This window comes from Glycine soja, chromosome 14, assembly GCF_004193775.1.
Source record: "Glycine soja cultivar W05 chromosome 14, ASM419377v2, whole genome shotgun sequence".
Taxonomy (NCBI): domain Eukaryota; kingdom Viridiplantae; phylum Streptophyta; class Magnoliopsida; order Fabales; family Fabaceae; genus Glycine; species Glycine soja.
In genome coordinates this window covers 49,616,443-49,632,833 of record NC_041015.1, presented here as the reverse complement: position 1 = coordinate 49,632,833, position 16,391 = coordinate 49,616,443, and the positions used below count along the sequence as shown (strand labels likewise).

Here is a 16,391-nt window from a genome sequence, read left to right as displayed (position 1 = left end):
ATTACTTTACTTTTAATAAAAATATAGACCTAAAAAATATTAAATTTTTATAAGAACTAAAGCTAACATTCTAAAATATTTTGAGGGATAAAAACTTTTTTTGCTCATTTTTATATTACTTTTATAATTTACTTTTTTTTTCTTATCTTGACAAATTAACTATTTAATCACATATTCACCTTTTTTTAATCTCTTCATATCTATGAACAGTCTTACTGCCTTTTGGAATAAAAAAAATCCATGAACTGTCCTAATTAAAGATTTATGGTATGATAGATACTCTCAGCTCAAAAAGGAATCACTTTAATGAAAGGATAAATAAGATAACAACAACTGAGGAAAAAGGAAACATGACAGACATGGACCACAGTGACAACCTCAACTCATAACAAGATAACAATCATAATAATGAAATGAATCTACGGGGATCAAAAATCCCCTTATAACAACAGCTAAGCACACCATATAATAACATGCTGTTACTCTCAAACCCCTAATCCAATTCAGACCACGAAAAAAAGCAACTACATCAGTCCATGGCAACCCCCAACCCTACCAGATTCTCCCTTGCCATGGAGAGAACCGGGCAATGGTAAACACCCACTCCACTCCTTCATTTTCAATCTCAAAGCTTAATCAATTATTTCTTCTCCATTGCACAATTTCATGAAATCATTTAGTCACATGTGTTTATGTTAGTTAATTATTGTAAGAATCAATTTCATCAATCAATTATTCTTGCAGGGTTTTCTCCCCAGAAATCCCAACCGATGTTATTGTTGCAGTTGGAGAATCCACTTTTTCTCTCCATAAGGTACCAATATATTGTTGTATGTTTTGTTGGTAACATGTTCGTGGTTCGTGATTCGTGATTATTCTCTGTATATATCTATTTCTGTGATTTCGTGTGATGAATTTTAATTAAGTATTGAATTTTTTTTCATTACAGTTTATTCTGGCGGCTAAGAGTAACTACATCAGAAAAGTGATAATGGAATCAGAGGAGAGTGACCTAACAAGAATAGAGATTTCCAACATACCTGGAGGACAAGAAGCTTTTGAGAAAGCCGCGAAATTCTGTTACGGCGTTAACTTCGAGATCACCGTTCACAACGTGGCGGCGCTGCACTGCGCCGCCGTGTTCCTCCAGATGACCGACGAGTATTGCGACGGAAACCTTGCCGGAAGGACGGAGGACTTCCTCTCTCAGGTCGGCCTCTCCACGCTCCATAGCGCCGTCGCGGTTCTCAAGTCCTGCCAAAAGCTCCTCCCCTTCGCCGTCGAGGTCAACATCGTTGACCGATGCGTTGAGTTCATCAGCTCCAAGGCTTGCAGCGAGGCGAATTTCCCAAGCCAGTCGCCGCCGAACTGGTGGACGGAGGAGCTCGCCGTGCTCGACGTGGATTCCTTTGCAAAGGTGATCACCGCGATGAAGCAGCGTGGCGCAAAGTACTTGACCGTCGCCGGAGCGTTGATTACGTACACCGAACGCGCGCTGAGGGAGCTCGTCAGGGATCAGACCGGCGGTGGAAAAGGAATCCGGTCACCGGAATCCGGAGACTCGGATTCGGAGTCGAAAAGAAGCGAACAGCGCGAGCTTCTGCAGGCTATCGTTCCTCTCTTTCCGACGGAGAAAGCGGCGTTTCCGGTCAACTTCCTCTGCTGCCTCCTGCGGTGCGCGATCTACCTCCGCGCGTCGAGCGTGTGCAAGCGCGAGCTCGAGAAGCGCGTGACGGAGATTCTCGAGCACGTAACCGTGGACGACCTTCTGGTGCTCACGTTCTCCTACGACGGCGAGAGGCTCTTGGATCTGGACAGCGTGAGGAGAATTATCTCCGGTTTTGTGGAGAGGGAGAAGAGTACGACGGTGTTCAATGCCGGCGTCAACTTCAACGAGGACTTCTCCGCCGCGATGCAGCGCGTGGTGAAAACCGTCGACACGTATCTCGCCGAGATCGCCGCGTACGGCGAACTCTCCATCTCGAAATTCAACGGCATCGCAATCCTCATTCCCAAAGGCTCGAGAAAATCCGACGACGATCTATACCGCGCCGTCGATATCTACCTCAAGGTACAGAATAACATAATCACGTTCCTAAACTGGATTAACTATAGGAAACGACACCGTTTAGAATGAAACTAACTAACTAATAGTCTATTTGTTTTAATTAGGGTCTTGAATTAATTCAAAGTCCAGAACTTGGACATAATCTAACTCCCAAGGAACTAAGTAGCTTAAATCATTTTAATATATCATTAATTTGGTTCTGTAACTATCACTCCTAAGTCCTATATAATTCTTAAAATAATAAAAATATAAAAATAGTCTTTAGAGTATTGAATATTCATTAGTTTAGTCCTTACACTAATATTTAAAAACTAATTAGAAGGATATTTTTTTATATTGAGAAATTATTTAGCATGATTTTAATATTCATTAGTTTAGTCCTTACATTAATATTTAAAAACTAATTAGAAGGATATTTTTGTATATTGGGAAATTATTTAGCATGGTTTTAATTAGTATTTAAAATTCACTTATATATAATTTGTTTTATACTTTTAAGAACTATTTAAAAGAGCCAGTAATGTTTTAAAAATGAAATCCATGGTTTATTCTAAACTATTTGCCTAGTTCTATAATTTTTTATCTAACTTAAGTTTTAGCATTAAATTTTACTATGAGATGTAAAGTAGGTTGAATGAATAAGAAAGAAGTAAATAAAAGAAAGATTGAGGATTCTATTTAATTTCTCTTTAACAAAATCAAATTTTACTTTAAAACCATATATAAAAATCAAGTTTTGATCTCACCACTATCACCCAAATAAGAATTTAAGGTGATGTAAAATTGTTACAATGATTTTCTATGGGTGATAAATTACTATAAAAAAGCAGTGGAAAAAACTAAAAATTTAAACATGTACTATAAGAACTAGAATTTAACATAACCTAAAAACTAGTCTAGTAACCAACTACTGGCGCGTGTTGTTGCAGGTGCACCCGAACCTGGACGAGATAGAGAAGGAGAAAGTGTGCAGCGTATTGGACCCGTTAAAATTGTCCTACGAGGCGCGTGTGCACGCGTCAAAGAACAAGCGCTTGCCGCTGCAGATCGTGCTTCACGCGCTGTACTACGATCAGCTACATATAAGGAGCGGGACGGCGGAGGAAAAGGTGGCGCTGGCGGTGGCGGAGAAAAAACAGCTGCAAGCTGACGTGTCCTTGGTGAGGGAGAACGAGGAGTTGCGGTCGGAGCTGATGAAGATGAAAATGTTCATTTCCGATATGCAGAAACATGGGCACGGAACGTCGTCGTCTGGAAGGGAGAATATTGGGCTCGCTAAAAAGCCCACGTTCTTCTCGTCCATGTCCAAGAAACTGAGCAAGTTGAACCCGTTCAAAAATGGGTCCAAGGACACGTCACACATTGATGATGCCCCTGTGGACTTGACCAAGCCCAGAAGGAGAAGGTTCTCCATTTCCTAGATCAGTGTTTCTTAGTCAATTCAAATCTCCATGCTTTGTGAAAAGGGTTTTGTTAGTTATTTTTTAAGTAGTTACGTTTTCACTCTTGATCGTTAGTTTTATTTATTTATTTATGAAGGTGTTAATTTGTAATTAAGGAAAAAGTGAGACTTGATTGGATTTCTTATGCTAGATTTTATCGTATCTGTATGTTATAATAAAAAAACATGGAAGATGGATTTGTTCAGGATGATTTGACTTATTTGTTATTTTTTTTTTTTTGAGTTGTCCATTCAAAATGACATTAATTATATTAATATTATATTTAATCGTGACTATCCGTTTTCTTTACATATCAGCCCTTGAATATGTAAAAACACAAATCATAGCACACAAAATGGTATTGTTTGGAAAGGTAGCATAGAGAGACAGCTTATAAAAGCAGAAAAGCCAAGTGGTTGTGAACATTCTAGTTTCAATATGAATTAATGCAGATTATAATAAAATGTTTTGATTCGTACTAACTTTAGGGTATTTTAGTGTGTGTTTGTTTTCTGTTTGTGTACTCTATTTTATTTTTTATTGAGGTGGAAATTTTCTGTTTATTAAACAACTAAACGACGGATGTGTATTCTTCATAGAACATTACATCTGCTTATTTGGTGACTTTCCTTTTCAGTTGAAGTAAATTGCTATTCTCCTCAAAATGTCCGCTAAATCTAAAAGCTACCAATTCCATGCTTTTCCAATAAATAAAAAATGGTTGGAAGCATTTTAAATTTCAACGTGTTTCATTTGTCTTGTTCAGTTTTTTTATATCATTTAATATATGTATATATAGAGAAAGTTTAATACTTATAAAATAGTTTTATAAATATATTTGTGTGCACACATGTTTTCAACAAGATTTGGTAGGCCTAAGTATATTAATAAGTGGAGAAAAAGAAACTAATAATAATTTTCTTAGTAAAAAAGTCTATCACGAAATTGATTGTTTTCTTACATTTGAATTGTAGTTTAAAGAAGCATCCTATATTTACATTATCATTTAATTAAATATCACTATTTAATTACTTTAAAATAATTATTTTAAAAATTAATAAATTTATCATATATAATAAATTTTGATTGGATAATTATATAAAAAAATTCTAACTTCTCATTTTGCATATCCGTTCTGTACATATAATACATGTTCATTTGCCTTTTAAAAAAATATTTCAACATGTATCAGGCAATATTATTTTGCTTACTTTAAGGTATAATAAATCCCGTATAAAATTTGGACATGGTTTGAAACTCTTCTGGTTCCATCCTCCTCTCCACAACTATGGTGTCATAAAGGCAGCATCGACATCGCAACCATGCAACGTGGCATCTAGGGTTTCTTGTTCAAAATGTTTGGCTGATTCCACTACTCTTTTATTTATTTGTTAGTTTTAGTTTTTATTTTATATCTTTTTATAAGATAGAAGTTTGTGGCATAAGTTCGCTAGAGACCATATAATAAGGGGAAAAGCAAAAAAAAAAAAAAACCTTAATGAGTAAATTTTATCAAGCTATGAATTATATTGCAAATTTTTCTATGACAGACACTGTTTAATTAACGAAATGAACTTTTCCAACTTCATAGGTAAATGATTCGATGCATTTGAATTATAGATAGAGACCATATAATAAGGGAAAAAAATTTTAAAAAAAAACTTAATGAGTAAATTGTATCATGCTACGAATTACATTGCAAACTTTTCTATGACAGACACTATTTAATTAACGAAATGAACTTTTCCAACTTCATAGGTAAATGATTCGACGCATTTGAATTTCATTGCACATGCAAAGGTATAGGGTATAAATTAGGCAATATCCTTGGTACAGGTTCTGTTTAGCATGTTTAGATGCCTGTATGACGCGGAGCAATGAAATGTGCACATTTGTCATGTTTTCTATATTAGTTAGTGAGTTCATATCTTTCATTTTTTTTTTTAAAAAAAAAAGTGAGTTCTTATCTTTGTAATTCCATCTAGTCACAGGGATCTACTAGCAAATGATTTTAATTTTTTTATTTTTACTTTAAATTTATGATTTTTTGTATTTGGAAATGAATGATCAAACAATCCCAAAAGGGAACATGCTTCACTCTTTCTTTATCCATTCTTTTTCTTCTTCCATCCACATTAGTTTCTAAAGTGTAAAGTCTCTTGTAACAATGAGAGGTTAAACCCTACTGTTGGGAGCCTAGCAATAAATGTTCATGTAATATAATCTTTTCTTACTATCTATTGAATGCAATGCCAATTTTTATTGTTTTTTTCCTGCGCTTTATTTTCATTATTATAGTTCGATCATCCATGCATCTGTTTAGGAATTAAACATTGGGAAGTGTTTAATTTCTAAATAACTAGGGGATGACATATAAACAAATCATTGCTAGGAATAAAATGATATTGTTTAGCCTATGCATACATCTCTAAACTCATGCAATTGATTGTTTTATCTCTACAAAGAGATTTTGGAGAGAAAATAAATAAATTAGACTCTTCAATGTGAGGGATCAGGGTTGAGTATCTTAGTAGATGTGGGTGAAAATCAAAATATCATTAAATAGAGAAACACATTAACATTACATCAAGGGTGGTTAGGCATGCTAGGCTCTAACATTTAAATTCCGAAGTTATCATTTTCATTTAATCTTGTTTATTTTACTTGTCTTTTATTTTCTAATTCTTTCTTTCTTCTCTCCATTACAATTCCTTATCTATTGCTTACAAATTAGGTATATATCAACTCAAGTACAAACAAAATCCTTGTAGATTTGACATTTAGACTTTCGAGTAAATTTGACTACATACTTGAGACAAAATTGATGTACTTGTCAACGAGTTAACAGTTCCTTATCACAAAAAAAAAAATTAAACTCTAGTCTCTTATCCCGCCTCCTTGTATATGTTTTCGTGGGGTTTGCAAGAAAGACATAGAATAAATAGAGAGAGAGGTTCTCACATTTGTCTAAGATGAAAGACAAATTTGAGGATATATTGTATATTTGATGTATAATTTAGAATATGTCGAGGAAGAAAGACAAGAAATCATAGGTTGCACTTGAGAGAACCAAGGTTGTGACAGGTGTTGTGAAAGGGCTAAGTCGTACACAGGTTGAACAAGCAGCAACCATAAATACCCAAAATGTGACTGCTTATGGGCAAAATGAAGAGGTGTTAATTGATTTTTTTGTATTCACCGGTGAGACTTTTTGGATGAATCCGAAATACCTAGACCCGGAATCAAGGACTAACCACTCTAATTTGATAACTTAATAAGGATGAAATTTAAGAGGTGTTAATTGATTTTTTTGTGTCCATGTCATTGATTGATATAAAAACTATTGTTTAAAATTACACAATTTGATGTTAAATTGAAGAGAAAATATTTTAAAAAGCATTCAGAGTATCTTACCGAGTACATTATAGTGACTAGATTCCATTCTAATCTCCAAGCAGCTTTACTTGAATTTATGCAAACACCTATGATTTCACCTTGAATTGCTGCCAAAATGCATGCTAGCATTGTTCCGGTATACCTTAGTGGAAATACTTTAAGCAATTGGACATGTTTATTAAATTAGAAATAGTCATTTGAGAATGATAATAAATTAATAATCGCAGGAAACCTTATCTTTTGTGTGGCAAAACTAAACAAAATTATTATTAAGAGACTCATGATAGTAAACTGAAAAAACTTAATTGGTCCGTCTTATACTCTTATTAGATGTATGATATGATATTAGTTAACACAATTCATCATGATTTTGTTAATTAGTATTATATAAGTTGATCTGTTAAGATGCTCTTATAAATAAAAATAATAGATAATTCAAGCAAGTTCTAAAACAATAGACTAAAGAAAGAATATGATACATGCTTGAACAAGAAACCAAGCTATGTATGAGAAGCAATTGCAAATCAAAAAGAAAGTGTCCCAAAACATGTGAGTTGCGTGTGGAGACAATAATTTGAACATGATGACTATGATGACCTAGATAAAATTCTTTCCCTTTGTAAATACCGATAGCTAATGCTCCCCCAATACACAAAATTATCCCTCCACACTTAGCTCTACCAGCCCAAGTATGTAGCCCCAATTTTTCCAATCTACATTGATTCATTAACTAGTTTTAGTTATGCAACAATGCTAGGGAAGATTTGGGAGACTTATACATATCAAATGGTATAAATTCTAGATACCTGGATATGATAGAGGTAAAGAAAGTATATATAGGAACCAAGTTGAGAAAGTTGACTGAATAAGTCGCAGAAGTGTCTCTCGGACCATAATAGAATAATTCTTTAGTCAGAGTCATCCTGTATGTGGTGCCATCACATTGTTAGAAAAACATATTAACAAACCATCAATTATTATAAATATCCACTTTATAGCACTTGTAAAAGTTATATGGTTTAATCATTTCAAGGTAAACAATGTCATAATGCCTATGCTGTATTTGTATTGAAATCATAATTCCATGAAGTTCACATTATTTATTAAGTATAGAACACTAATTGATTGTTGAAAGTAAAATAAAGACAAAATACTTAAACTCATATATAGAGTTGTTCTTGTTGTCCGTATTCATTTGTAAGGTGTTTTGGGGAGAGGGTTTAGTTTTTATCTTAGGCATTCAAAGAAAGGGATAATCACAAGTGTTAGACAAATAGATCATGAAATTGTGATCTTTGAAAAATAATTAATATTTTTAAATGATAAATATTTAAAGTGTAATATGAGATAGAAGTAGTAGTTAATTTCTTTCATTTCTTTGATGAAGAGCTACACCTACATGTTTTACCATCAACAAAAAAAAAACACGGTTCTTTTTGCTTGCATGTGCAATGTTACGGCTGAACTGGTTGAACCATAGCCAAACTAATAACATTAAACCACAAGTTTGATGTACGATTGATTGGTTGCAATTGAAGGCTTGAAAATTAGAGGTAGACCAACCTTATTCTCCCACACTTCTTTTGTATATTTAGAAAATGGTACAACTAACTTATAAGCTTGGAAAATAAATGGCATATAGTCAAATGATTTCTCTATTAATGGTTGCTATTCAAGGGGCAATAAAGGAAATTCATTCTAATTTCAATACACTGCAACATATGTAGTCATGCCAAACATAGTCTCAAAAGTCACATTTCAATTCAAGAAAAAGTCACATTTCAAGAAGTTCATTTTACATGGTATTTAAAAAATAATGATATTGTTAGGAAATGTTTTAAGGATACTAGTTTAAAAAAGTTAGCAAATAATTTATTTAAAAAATTACAAATTACAGTTAGAAGTACATAAATCCATTAAAAATGTTAAAGTTTACTCTCTCTCTCCCTCTTTATAATTTTTATTTTTATTTTAGGACACCTAGTATTATATATTTTCTTAAGATCAAAAGTGCACCGGGTCATTTATCAATGAATGCTTTTATATTTGGTTAATCCAATTTTGAAGAACAAAATTAAAGAAAGCTATCCAATCAATGCATTAACAAAGAGCCAAAACCAAACCTTCGGAGTAAAATTCCTCGTGTGGCCTCTGCATTCACAATCCAAATCATTTTGCAAGTGAGAACATCAAGAATCAAAAGAGTAATTAAAAGAATACAATATCATTATTTTATGTGTTAGGATATTAATTTATTTATATTCGTATTTGTGGTTTGTTAACTTGAGTCTTTAGGGTTACTCTTAAGCGATTAAGGAAAAATATTATTAGAAAGGAAGATTTATTAAACTAAATTTGTGTAAATATACGTAATAAATTATATTTTTAATTTTTCAAAATTATCTTCAAAAGTGATGTTAGCAAAAATGTTTTTATTTAATATTATTATAAAGTATTTGAAAAATTAATTAACATGAGAACACAACATCAATAAAGATAATTTGACTCAATTTATTTTAAATTTTCTTCTTTTAAAAAAATTGAATCAAACACATTCTAAAAGGTTTTTAAAACTAAGTAGCTTGTTTTTTAAGCAGAAAAAGTTATTTTATAATAAAATTAGATTAAAAAAAAAGCTTTCAAAAATCTAACCTCGAGACCGTTACTTAGCTTCTTTCTTTTTCTCCTTCTTTTTAAGAGTTCTTATCCTTTTCTCGTTGCTCTCTTTCTAATAATCTCTTATTTGAAAAAACTAAAAATCATAAAAACTTCTATTTTATTTTTAAAATAACTTTTAGATTAAAAAATTATGTCAAACATAATATTAAAAAACATGAGTATTAGATTACACTTATACTAGATTATGTAATTTTGATTCATTACATTCTTTGACATTGAAAGAAATTATGAACAAGAACAATTGAGGCATGATTATTAAATTACATATATATATATTAGATTGTAATTTCAATAAATTTTTTGACATTGAAATAAATTATGAACAAATACCGTCGATGTGATCACAATTATAATCGCATTATGATTGCCTACACTTAAAAAATCCTGCCAATGTGACCAAAATCACAACCACGTGCTAATCATTTCTTAAAAACTTGAGTAAAAGTGAAGCAAGTTTCATAAGGAACAAATAACTAGAATAGAAAATATACCTTTCAAAGTAGAGTGCAAAGGGGGCAATACATATGGTATCAACAATGTGACGATATGCAATGAGAGAAAAAAATGAAGGAGTCATGAACTAATATAACCCTTGATAGCAACTGTAATGCATAAACAAACACTTGGACTAATATCATGCCTAATATAACCTAGGATAATGTCAACCATCCCCTGAAACTTCTCTTAAAAATCATTTTCTACTCATACCATATATTTAGAATGCATAGTGTATCTGCCTCTTGCCACTTTTATAGACATCCCGTAGCCCTTTTGGATCCAAGTTTCTGCCAAACTAGTGTGTTCTATGTTCATAACAGAGGAAAAAAATAATTTCTAAAATATTTTTAAGTATGTCAAAATATTTTACTATAATAATTAAGACAAGTTGATAAAATTTTATATTATTTATTAAATTAGATCAAACTACTTGAAAATTAAGGATAAAGACAAAATTTTAACATGACAATTAATTGATAAACAAATTTTCAATGTAAGAAAACTTCTTTTTTTTCTTGAACTAATGAGTTGTGGTATAGTTTTTATGTGTTAAGATATTAAATTATTTATATTTATATTTGTAGTTCGTTAACTTGAGTCTTTAGAGTTATTTTTAAGCAAGTAAGGAAAAATATTATTAGGAAAGAATATTTATTATATTAAAACAACATAAATATATGTAATAAATTACATTTTTAATTGTTTAAAACCATCTTCAAAACTGATGTTAACAAAAAAAATATTTAATATTATTATAAAATATTAGAAGAATTAACATGAAAACATAACATCAACAAAGATAATTTGACTCAATTTATTTTAAATATTCTTTTTAAGGAAAAAGTGAATCAAACACGTTCTAGGTATGGTCCAACCTAAACAAAAATATAATTTTCCACGCCTAACCTATATTTAGAATGCATACATAGGGTACTTGCATTTGCCATTTTTATATCATCCGAGTTCATTTTCAAGAATATTTACAATTTCAATTTAAGTCATACTCTAGCCCTTTCAATCCCAATTTCTGCCAAGCTAGTGTGCTCTATGTGCATAGCAAAGAAAAAAGTGTTTTAATTTGAAAAGGATTTTTAAGTATGTAGAAATATTTTACTATAATAATAATTAAGACAAGTAGATAAAGGCAAAATTTTAATATGAAAATTAATTGATAAACAAATTTTCAATATAAAAAACTTTTTTTTTTCAAACTAACAAGTTGTGGTACTGTTTTAAAATTTTATCTTTTTTTTTCAAATGAAAAATGTTAAACGATATAAAATGTTTTTTTTTCTGAAAACACTCATATATGGGTAAGTTTTCTTCATCGTCAACCAGCCAAACAGTTGTGTTGTGACAACAACCAAACTAATCTCAAATTAATTATTTTTTTTCCTTTTTTGTAGTATTCATATTTTGGAATTTGAACGTGACACCATATTTCCAAAATAGTCAATCTAATCACATTAAACCACAAGTTTAATGTACAATGGATTGGTTAGAATCTAAGACTTGTGAAAATTAAAAGTAGATCAGTCTTACTTTCTCATACTTCTTTTGCATATTTAATAAATATTACAACATTTATAGCCATGTCAAACATAGTCTCAAAAGTCACGTTTCTATCCTAAAAGAAAGTCACATTTCAAGAGGTTGGTTTTACGTGATATTTAAAAATAACGATATTGTTACGAAATAGTATAAGGATACTAGTTAAAAAAGTTAGCAAATAATTTTAAAAAAAAATTAAAAATCACATTTAGAAGCACATAAACCTATGAAAAATGTCAAATTTTACTCTCCCTCTCTCTCTTTTTCATAAAACCTTTTTATTTTAGGACACTTAGTATTATTATATATTTTCCTAAGATCACAAGTACACTAAGTCAATTATCGGTGAATGCTTGTATATTTGGTGAATCCAAATTTGAGGAACTAAATTAAAGAATGTGTATCCTATAAATGTGTTGACGAAGAGCCAAACCAAACCTTCGGTATAAAATTCTTTGTGTGGCCTCTACATTCACAACCCAAATCTTTTGCAAGTGAGAACGTCGAGAATCAAAAGAGTGATTAAAAAATATAATATTATTTTTTGTGTTAAGATATTAATTTATTTATATTCATATTTGTAGTTTGTTAACTTGAGTCTTTAGAGTTAGTTTTAAGGAAAAAAGAAAAAATATTATTAGAAAAGAAGATTTATTATATTAAAAAAACATAAATATATGTAATAAAGTAAATTTTTAGTTGTTTAAAATCATCTTCAAGTCTGATGTTAGCAAAAAAAATATTTAATATTATTATAAAATATTAGAAGAATTAACATTAGAACATAACAAAAACAAAGATAATTTAGTTCAATTTATTTTGAATAATATTTTTTAAGGAAAAAATGAACCAAACATGTTTTATGCAAAATTCAACTTAAATAAAAATATAATTTTCTACGCCTAACCTATACTTAGAATGCATGCATAGGGTACGTGTCTTTACCATTTTTATACAATCTGAGTTCATTTTCAAAAATATTTATAATTTCCATTTAAGCCATGTGGTGGTCCTTTGAATCTCAATTTCTACCAAATCAATGTGTTTCATGTGCATAGTAAAGAAGAAATGTTTTAATTTTAAAAAGAATTTTAATTATGTAAAAGGACCCCATTTGTGCATTGTTTTATTTATCATCTTCTATTCTTATTTGTAGTTTGTTAGAGTCTTTAGAGTTAGTTTTATGGATTTAAGAAAACATATTAGTAGAAAAGAAGATTTATTATATTAAAACAACATAAATATATGTAATGAAGTACATTTTTAATTGTTTAAAATCATCTTCAAGAATAATGTTAGCAAAAAAAAAATATTTAATATTATTATAAAATATTAGAAGAATTAACATTAGAACATAACATCAACAAAGATAATTTAGCTCAACTTATTTTGATTATTCTTTTTTAAGGAAAAAATGAATCGAACACATTTTGGGCAGAGTTCAACTTAAGAAAAATATAATTTTTTACGCCTAACCTATATTTAGAATGCATGCATAGGGTACTTGTCTTTATCATTTTTATACAATCTGAGTTCATTTTCAAGAATGTTACCAATTTTCGTTTAAGACATGTTGTGGTCCTTTGAATTCCAATGTCTGTCAAATCAACCTATTTCATGTGTATAGTAAAAAAAAATGTTTTAATTTTAAAATGATTTTCAATTATGTGAAAAGACCCCATTTGTGCATTGTTTTATAATAAAACAACATAAATATATGTAATAAAATACAATTTTAATTGTTTAAAATCATGTTCAAGACTCATGTTAGCAAAAAAAGAAAATTTAATATTATTATAAAATATAAGAAGAATTAACATTAGAACATAACATCAATAAAAATAATTTAGCTTAATTTATTTTGAATATTCCTTTTTTAAGGAAAAAATGAATGAAACACGTTTTGGGCAGAGTTCAACTTAAACAAAAATATAATTTTATACGCCTAACCTACATTTAGAATGCATGCATAGGGTACTTGTCTTTCCTATTTTTATACAATCTGAGATCATTTTCAAGAATGTTTACAATTTTCGTTCAAGACATGTTATGGTCTTTTGAATCCCAATTTCTACTAAATTAATGTGTTTCATGTGCATAGTAAAGAAAAATTGTTTTAATTTTAAAAAGATTTTTAAGTATGTAAAAGGACCTCATTTGTGCATTGTTTTATTTATCATCTTCTATTCATACTTGTAAGTCGTTAACTTGAGTCCTTAGAGGTAGTTTTAAGGATGTAAGAAAAAATATTAATAGGAAAAAAAGATTTATTATATTAAAACAACATAAATATATGTAATAAAGTATATTTTTTGTTGTTTAAAATCATCTTCAAGACTGATTTAAGCAAAAAAATATTTAATATTATTATAAAATATTAGAAGAATTAACATTAGAGCATAACATCAACAAATATAATTTAGCTCAATTTATTTTGAATATTCTTTTTTAAGGAAAAAATGAATCAAACACGTTTTGGGCAGAGTTCAACTGAAGCAAAAATATAATTTTTTACTCCTAACCTATATTTAGAATGCATGCATAGGATACGCGTCTTTGCCATTTTTATACAATCTGAGTTCATTTTCAAGAATGTTTATAATTTCCGTTTAAGACATATATGGTGGTCCTTTGAATCCCAATTTCTACCAAATCAATGTGTTTCATGTGCATAGTAAAGAAAAAATGTTTTAATTTTAAAAAGAATTTTAACTATGTGAAAGAATCTCATTTGTGCATTGTTTTATGTATGATCTTCTATTCTTATTTGTAGTTTGCTAGAGTCTTTAGAGTTAGGTTTAAGGATGTATGGAAACATATTAGTACGAAAGAATATTTATTATATTAAAATAACATAAATATATGTAATAAAGTATATTTTCAATTGTTTAAAATTATCTTCAAGACTAATGTTAGCAAAACAAATTATTTAATATTATTATAAATAATAAAAGAATTAACATTAGAACATAACATCAACAAAGATAATTTAGCTTAATTTATTTTGAATATTCTTTTTTTAAGGAAAAAATGAATCCAACACGTTTTGGGTAGAGTTCAACTTAAGCAAAAATATAATTTTCTATGCCTAGCCTATATTTAAAATGCGTGCATAGGGTAGTTATCTTTTCAATTGTTATACAATCTGAGTTCATTTTCAAGAATGTTTACAATTTCCGTTTAAGACATGTGGTCCTTTGAATCCCAATTTTTGCCAAATCAATGTGTTTCATGTGCATAGTAAAGGAAAAATATTTTAATTTTAAAAGGATTTTTAATTATGTGAAAAGACTCCATTTGTGCATTGTTTTATATTAAAACAACATAAATATATGTAAAAAGTACATTTTTTTAATTGTTTAAAATCATCTTCAAGATTGATGTTAACAAAAAAAATTATTTAATATTATTATAAAATATAAGAAGAATTAGCATTAGAACATAACATCAACAAAGATAATTTATCTCAATCTATTTTGAATATTCTTTTTTTAAGGAAAAATTGAATCAAACAAGTTTGGGGCAGAATTCAACTTAAGGAAAAATATAATTTTCTATGCCTAGCCTATAATTAGAATGCATGCATAGGGTACTTGCTTTTGCCATTTTTATATAATCTGAGTTCATTGATGTTTATAATTTTCGTTCAAGACATGTTGTGGTCCTTTGAACGTAAATCTCTTCCAAATTAATGTGTTTCATGTGCATAGTAAAGAAAAAATATTTTAATTTTAAAAAGATTTTTAAGTATGTGAAAGGACCTCATTTGTGCTTGTTTTATTTATTATCTTCTATTCATACTTGTAAGTAGTTAACTTGGGTCTTTAGAAGTAGTTTTAAGGATGTAAGGAAAAATATTAATAGGAAAGAAGATTTATTATATTAAAACAATATAAATATATGTAATAAAGTACATTTTTAGTTGTTTAAAATCTTCTTCAAGATTGATGTTAGCAAAAAAATTATTTAATATTATTATAAAATATTAGAAGAATTAACATTACAACATAACATCAACAAAGATAATTTAGCTCAATTTATTTTGAAATATTCTTTTTTAAAGAAAAAATGAATCAAACACGTTTTGGACAGAGTTCAACTTAAATAAAAATATAATTTTTTACGCCTAACCTATATTTAGAATGCATGCATAGGGTACATGCCTTTGCCATTTTTACACAATCTGAGTTCATTTTTAAGAATGTTTATAATTTCCGTTTAAGACATATGGTGGTCCTTTGAATCCCAATTTCTACCAAATCAATGTGTTTCATGTGCATAGTAAAGAAGAAATGTTTTAATTTTAAAAAAAATTTAATTATGTAAAAGGACCCCATTTGTGCATTGTTTTATTTATCATCTTCTATTCTTATTTTAGTTTATTAACTTGAGTCTTTAGAGTTAGTTTTAAGGATGTAAGGAAACATATTAGTATGAAAGAAGATTGATTATATTAAAACAACATAAATATATGTAATAAACTACATTTTTAATTGTTTAAAATCATCTTCAAGACTAATGTTAGCAAAAATATATTTAATATTATTATAAAATATTAGAAGAATTAACATTAGAACATAACATCAACAAAGATAATTTACCTCAATTTATTTTGAATATTCTTTTTTTTAAGGAAAAAATGAATCGAACACGTTTTCGGCAGAGTTCAACTTAAGCAAAAATATAATTTTGTATGCCTAACCTATATTTAGAATGCATGCATAGGGTACTTGCCTTTGTCATATTTATACAATCTA

General features: G+C 29.2%; 1 protein-coding gene across 1 annotated transcript; it reads left to right on the top strand.

Annotated features, from left to right (window-relative positions):
* Window positions 1-394: 394 nt before the first annotated feature.
* On the top strand, window positions 395-3,718 carry LOC114384775 (root phototropism protein 2-like). The gene is made up of 4 exons (XM_028344562.1): window positions 395-592; window positions 745-814; window positions 950-2,071; window positions 2,998-3,718. Exons 1-4 carry the CDS (start codon window positions 537-539, stop codon window positions 3,487-3,489), a joined length of 1,740 nt encoding a protein of 579 aa, XP_028200363.1. The 5' UTR covers window positions 395-536; the 3' UTR covers window positions 3,490-3,718.
* Window positions 3,719-16,391: the final 12,673 nt, after the last annotated feature.

Bases quoted from the DNA above. Each gene is read 5' to 3' on its own strand.
- LOC114384775 (XM_028344562.1), top strand. From the start codon at position 537: ATGGCAACCCCCAACCCTACCAGATTCTCCCTTGCCATGGAGAGAACC. The intron at 815-949 runs GTACCAATATAT...TTTTCATTACAG, and splicing joins CCACTTTTTCTCTCCATAAG to TTTATTCTGGCGGCTAAGAG. The intron at 2,072-2,997 runs GTACAGAATAAC...GTGTTGTTGCAG, and splicing joins CCGTCGATATCTACCTCAAG to GTGCACCCGAACCTGGACGA.